This window comes from Gavialis gangeticus, unplaced genomic scaffold (assembly GCF_001723915.1).
Source record: "Gavialis gangeticus isolate Ggan-Ray unplaced genomic scaffold, GavGan_comp1, whole genome shotgun sequence".
Lineage (NCBI taxonomy): Eukaryota > Metazoa > Chordata > Crocodylia > Gavialidae > Gavialis > Gavialis gangeticus.
In genome coordinates, this window is record NW_017729025.1 from 81,316,056 (window position 1) to 81,323,133 (window position 7,078).

The 7,078-nt window shown below is 46.7% G+C and overlaps 1 protein-coding gene across 4 annotated transcripts in view; it reads left to right on the top strand.

The window, feature by feature from the left end:
• Positions 1-7,078, top strand: part of KNL1 (kinetochore scaffold 1) — an 86,515-nt gene that overhangs the window by 37,275 nt on the left and 42,162 nt on the right. For all 4 annotated transcript variants that reach the window (XM_019519007.1, XM_019519009.1, XM_019519010.1 and 1 more), the window contains one exon: positions 2,973-3,117. In XM_019519007.1, coding sequence (XP_019374552.1) covers positions 2,973-3,117 — 145 coding nt within the window. The remainder of the gene's footprint in view (positions 1-2,972; positions 3,118-7,078) is intronic.

Below are 7,078 nucleotides of genomic sequence, written 5' to 3' on the forward strand. Positions count from 1 at the left end.
GGTGATCCTCCCCCTCTATGCGGCACTGGTCAGGCCACAGTTGGAGTACTGTGTCCAGTTCTGGGCGCCGCACTTCAAGAGGGATGTGGACAACATGGAGAGGGTCCAGAGGCGGGCCACTCGTATGATCAGGGGGCACCAGGGCAGGCCTTATGAGGAGAGGCTATGGGACCTGAACCTGTTCAGCCTCCACAAGAGAAGGCTGAGGGGGGATCTAGCAGCCTGTTACAGACTAGTCAGAGGGGATCAGCAGGCACTGGGGAAGTCCCTGTTCCCCCGAGCACTGCCAGGAGTGACCAGGAATAATGGTCACAAGCTGGCAGAGGGTAGATTTAGACTGATATCAGGAGGCGCTACTTCACCGTCAGGGTGGCTAGGATCTGGAACCAACTTCCAAGAGAAGTAGTGCTGTCCCCTACCCTGGGGGTCTTTAAGAGGAGATTAGATGAACACCTTGCTGGGGTCGTTTGACCCCAGCAATCTTTCCTGCCATGGCAGGGGGTCGGACTAGATGATCTACTCAGGTCCCTTCCGACCCTAGAAACTATGAAACTATGAAACAACTTCTTTTAAGATCCCTGGGGTTGAGCAAGACTTGCCTATAGTTGCAGTTCTGCACTGTGTTGGCTTTAGGTACCTGAACAAGAAGTAAAGCACCTGTCTCTTCTCCCCCACAGTACAGGAAATTACCGACAGAAAAGCAGCATTATTCAAAAGTGGAGAATGTAAAGAATATTTGGGGCATGGGACAAAGAGCCTGGAGATTTGGACTAGAGAGACTTGGCAGAGGGGAAGAAAACTCAGATTGTAAATTAGGGTGGGGTGGGGTGGACTGGAACTGGCCGAGCAAGGAGATGGGGAAGATTGAGCCAAGGACATTTAGACTTGGAATTGGGTAGGAATGGATTGGGGCTAGCTAAGCAAGCAGTCCAACTGGAAACTCAGGTGAATGTTAAGTACAATGCAAAAAGGTAAAATGTGTAGTTTTAATAGTTTTTTTTAAACCTGAGCATTTATATGTATACTCAGCCATCCATTTAAAGAATATTGATTGTAAAATTATGCTCTCAGAAATATAAAATTCACAAAACTAAGGTAGTCTATACAACTTCAATTTGGTCTGCTTTGGCATGTGCATTTTGATGCACAGGATACTCCAGTTGTATGCCTGGTGAGTAAACACATAATTTTGTTTAATTGCATAATCCAGTGCCGGTCTCAATTTGTTATCCCTTGTTCCAAACATTACTTTTTTGCAGATCAAGTTAAGTGCAGAAACTGCTATGCATATAAACACTAGGGCTGTGTGAAATTTCGGCAACCGTTTCGTTTTGGAAAAAAAGCCCTGCATTCACCAGTTGCAGGAGCAGCAATTAGAGCCTCTGGGCACTCATGGCATAGCCTCCCCCGTAGCACAGGGCACTGGGGGGGCAGTGGGGATTGCCCTCTCTTCCTGGCCCCATGGCGTGGGTCCAGAGCACCTCAGTAGGGCACCTTGCACTGCCTGGGAGCAGGGACCTCGGGCTGAGGACAGCTGGGCTCCCAGACAGTTTGCAGTGCCCTGCCAAGCCACACTACACTTGCACCATGGGGCAGCTGCCATGATCCCCACTGTCCTATACTGCACGGGAGGGCTCTGCCACAAGTGCCCAGAGGCCCCAAGTGCTGCCCCTGCAGCTGGTGAGTGCAGGGCTTTTTTAAGTGCTGGGACTAGGCTGGGGCCAGCCAGGCAGGGCAGCCATGGGAGCTTCTCCCATGGCTCCCCCAGCCCGGGGAGAGGCAGACACAGCCAGAAGAACCACGGGAGAACCTGCAGCCGCCTAGCTGTGCCTGCCTTTCCCTTGCCGATCAAATCTCCAAAACAGCATCGAAACTACACAACACATTCGGTCAAATCAAAACAGAGCAGTGATCCAAAACACTGAAATGAATCACTGCCTGCCAAAACGGCCAAATCTGAAATCAAAACGAGAAATAGCCATTTCGCGCAGCCCTAATTAACATGTTTCAACTTTCCTGTAAACTTTAGTACCAGGAGTGAAAGGCTGTGAGTAGAAGCCTTGAAACTGAAAGGAGCTAGTCACTTTTGGGCCTGCTATTAAAAACCTTCAAAATGATTGGAGCTTGTTGGTTGTGCAGCTGCTATCTTGCTTCATTTCAAGACACTTAACAACTGTGAACTTGACTAGGTCCTGTTGTTTTAAAGACTTCCAGTAGGAGCCCTGGAACTAATTGAAATGAGGGGAGCTGGTCAGTTCGACAATAGCTAATACTGGAGCAATGAAAGCTTCTGTTGATACAGAAAGCTGTGCATTGCATACAATGGTTTGGATAAGTGAACACTCATGTAATTGAATAGTCTTTTTTTTTTCTTTTTTCCCACCCCAAAGCTATGCACTTTAATAGCATATGCTGTGCTCTTTAAATGCATGATCATATACTAGTGTTAGTCTACCTTATTTGGTATATAAGATGGCCGTGCTTTGGGAATTAGTGAATTGTTTGGTGAAAGAGGTTGTTGACTTTGGGGGGCCCCCTGCTTCAGTTGCTAAATAAATTAGAATGCATAGGTAAGAGGTAGAAGATTGCAGGAAAATAAAGGAAGGGCTCATGTCTTAAGGCAGTTAAATTCTGGCCTGGTGACCTGGGCTCTGTACCTGCCAATGCCAAATAATTTTGATGTGATCCTAGACTTTTCACTGGTGACTTAATTGTGTTTTCCTTATTTATAATATGCTGAACAGCGAAGAGAAAAGAAAATACTGTATAGCTGCTCATTAAGTGAGCCCCATTCACTGTACACTAGAGTGCCGTGTTTGTTTAGTACATATAAATGTGCAGAAACTAAAAATGATTTGCAATTGAAAGCCATAATATGGCAGTTGTACAGAAGTCCAATAAATGAAGTATTATTTATAAACAACTGAATGCAGTTCTCTTAATATCTGCTTTTCAATATTGTTTAATTTCAGCCTACCTGTAACACATCTCATACTCAAGCAGAAACTCCTGAATGCGAAGAGCCTCCAAATCTGTCAACTAAAAGCCCAGACAGGACCCACTCCAGCAGCAGCAGTTCTTTGGATTCCATTAAGGCTGATGCAGACTTTAGTAGTAGTAAGGCCTTTTTGACAATAATCACCTAAAATTTATTTTGGTTCTAATCAACCAGCAGCATTATCTAGCAACACTTATTTCCTCTAGAGACTGTTGCACATCCATAATTCCTATGGCTTTCCTTTTGGTAGATAAGTAGTATTAGCCTTTCTCTGGTCCCCTGGGTTCCTCCCTTTTTCTCCATGAGTTCTCAAAGAAAGGTTTGTTTAATGGTTCAAAGATTACTTTGGATAGTTACTTAAGTACTCTAGGATTAATTTTGTCTTGCCATGCTGGCTTGCTTTGTCTGTTTTGCCAAATCTTCTTAATTTGTTTTTTTTCTGTATTCTGTATTCCTATCTCCTTGTTAGGATGTTTTTTGTTAGGTATTTAATCACAGTTAATGCTTTTTGTAGAGACTAAAGCAAAAAAGACACTGCCTTATGTGCATCGTTCAATTTTTGTTCTCCTTTTCTCCTGCTTAGATGTAGCAGACGTAGATTTTTCCATTATTTTTTTTCTTAATTCTAATATATTTATAGATACATTTTGGTTGCCTTATATATGCTTTGCTACTTGTGATTCATTTGTGCCTTATCATAGAAGTAGGGTCGGAAGCCACCTTGTAGATCTTCAAGTCCGACCCCCTGCCTGGGCAGGAGAAAAACTGGGCTCAAATGACTCCAGTGAGGTAGGCATCAAGACTCTTCTTAAAGACCCCCAGGGTAGAAGCCAGCACCACTTCCCTTGGAAGTTAGTTCCAGATCCTAGCCGCCCTAACTGTGAAGTAGTTCTTATGGATGTCTAATCTAAACCTCCTCTCCAACAACTTGTGGCCATTATTCCTTGTCATGCCAGGGGGCGCTAGGGGAAACAGTGTCTCCCCCAAACCCTTCTGGTCCCCCCTAGTGAGTTTGTAGACAGTCACAAGGTCCCCCCTCAGCCTTCTCTTGTGAAGGCTGAATAAGTTCAGATCCCACAGTCTCTCATTGTAGGGTCTGCTCTGTTGTTGTCCCCGGATCATGCGGGTGGCCCTCCTGTGGACCCTCTCACTGTTGTCCACATCCCTCCTGAAGTGGGGCACAGAGAACTGGACACAGTACTCCAGCTGTGGCCTGACCGTTGTTGCATAGAGGGGGAGGATCACCTCCTTGGCCCTACTTGAGATGCACCTGTGGATGCATGACAAGGTCCGGTTAGCTCTGCCAACTGTGACCTCGCATTGTCGGCCCATGTTCATCTTGGAGTCAATAATGACTCCGAGATCCCTTTCTGCCTCCATGCTCTTAAGAAGGGAGTTTCCCACCTTATAAGTGTGCTGCTGGTTACTACTGCCCAAGTGCAGCACCCTGCACTTTTCAGTATTGAAACGCATCCTGTTTTTGTTAGCCCACCCCTGTAACCTATCCAGGTCTTGCTGCAGTCTTTCCCTCCCTACTAGCGTGCTCACCTCATCCCAAATTTTATTATCATCAGCAAATTTAAACAGGTTGCTTTTCACCCTATTGTCCAAATCGCTTAGTTTTTCTGCTTTTGTCCCCACAGACTGGTGCTGTTCTTTTTCTTTTAGTCCTTGGTCATGTGCCCTTGTTTCCAGTCTTTGTATGATACCTTTTGATTTTCAGGTAATTAAGAGTTCCTGTTGCAGTCATAATTTCTCCCTTAATTCCTTTCTCCCTATCCCTTGCTTCCTGTCTTTCCTCTGTGTTGGGCAGTTTGTTACTGTGTTTTTAATATAGCTCTAAAGTAACTGTCAGAACTCCTGCACTCATTCATTCTTGAGATTTGTCTGTGCAATGAACCCTGTGAACCAATTTCCATAAGTTTGAACTCTTTTTTTTTTTTTTAAGCCAGTTACTCTTAATTTATTTACTCCTCCTTTTTGCAGTCTATCATTCCTTAACTGAGATTGTGTTCTTCCCCTTTATCCTTCATCCAGGGTCATTCTGCAAACCCGCTCTTGCCTCTTATGAACTTCCAAGCAAATGTCTTTATTGTTCATACATGAAACAGCTCCTCCTTGTTTCTCAGTCTGCCCATTTTGAGTAAACTGTACACTTCTGTATCAATATATTGGCTATATGCCAATGCTTGTTAGTAGGAGCATGTTGCTATCCAGATGCTGTGTTTCTCCTAAGTGGTCACTGCTGTTAAAAGGAGTGTCATCTGAACACCTCGAATGGGGAACTTGCTGGTAAGAAATAGTTGCTTCGGAGAATCTGAAGAATCTTGAAAGAGTCCAGAGAAGGGTCACAAGAATGATTAAAGGCCTGGAGGACAAACCTTATGAGGAAAGACTAAGGGATTTGAGACTGTTCAGCCTGGGGAAGAGAAGGCTGAGAGGGGGACTTGGTGGCCATCTTTAAGTACATAAGGGATGAATATTGGGAGCTGGGAGACAAACTGTTCACTAGGACGACCCAGGGAGGAGAAGGAGCAATGGCCACGAACTGTTAGAGGATGGTTTCAGGTTGGATGTAAGGAAATGATGCTCAGGGGCAATCAGCATGGATTTATTAGGGGGAGATCATGTCAGACCAACCTGATTGCCTTCTACGATCAGGTCACAAAGGCCATGGATGCAGGTGTCGCGGTGGATGTAGTCTTTCTGGACTTCAGCAAGGCCTTTGACACCGTCTCTCACCCCATCCTAGTTAAAAAACTAGGCGACTGTGGCATAGATGCCTACACAGTCAGATGGATTGCAGATTGGCTGAGGGGTCGCACTCAGAGGGTGGTGGTGGATGGGTCATATTCGACCTGGGGGGAGGTGGGTAGCGGAGTCCCCCAGGGCTCGGTCCTGGGGCCTGCGCTGTTCAATTTCTTCATCAGCGATCTGGATGATGGGGTGGAAAGTAACCTGTTTAAATTCGCTGATGACACCAAAATTTGGGGGGAGGTGAGCACGCTAGCAGGGAGTGAGAGATTGCAGAGGGATCTGGATAGGTTACAGGGGTGGGCTAACAGGAACAGGATGCGTTTCAATACGGACAAGTGCAGGGTGCTGCACTTGGGCAGTAGGAACCAGCAGCACACTTACACAATGGGGAACTCCCTACTCGAGAGCACGGAGGCAGAAAGAGATCTTGGAGTCATTATTGACTCCAAGATGAACATGGGCCGACAATGCGAGGTCATGGTTGGCAGGGCTAACCGGACCTTGTCGTGCATCCACAGGTGCATCTCGAGTAGAGCCAAGGAGGTGATCCTCCCCCTCTACGCGACGCTGGTCAGGCCACAGCTGGAGTATTGTGTCCAGTTCTGTGCGCCCCATTTCAAGAGGGATGTGGACAACATGGAGAGGGTCCAGAGGAGGGCCACCCGCATGATCCGGGGACAACAGGGCAGACCCTACAGTGAGAGACTGCGGGACCTGAACCTATTCAGCCTCCACAAGAGAAGGCTGAGGGGGGACCTGGTGACCGTCTATAGACTCACTAGGGGGGACCAGAAGGGTTTGGGGGAGACGCTGTTTCCCCTAGCGCCCGCTGGCATAACAAGGAGTAATGGGCACAAGCTGATGGAGAGGAGGTATAGATTGGACATCCGCAAAAACTACTTCACAGTTAGGGCGGCTAGGAGCTGGAACCAACTTCCAAGGGAAGTGGTGCTGGCCCCTACCCTGGGGGTCTTTAAGAAGAGGCTGGATGCCTACCTGGCTGGACTCATTTGAGTCCCGTTTCTCTTTTTGGGGTTTTTTGTTGTTCTCCCGCCCTGGCGGGGGGTCGGGCTAGAAGATCTACTAGGTCCCTTCCGACCCTTAATCTATGAATCTATGAAAAACTTTACAGTAAGGGTTACCAGAATCTGGAATAGACTTCCCAAGGAGGTGGTACAATCCCCAACCTTGGAAGTCTTCAAGAGGAAACTAGACAGACACCTTGTTGGGATCATTTGATCTCAGCAGCATTCCTGCCCAGAGCAAGGGGGTTGGACTCAATGATCTTTCAAGGTCCCTTTCAGCCCTTAATTTCTATGATTC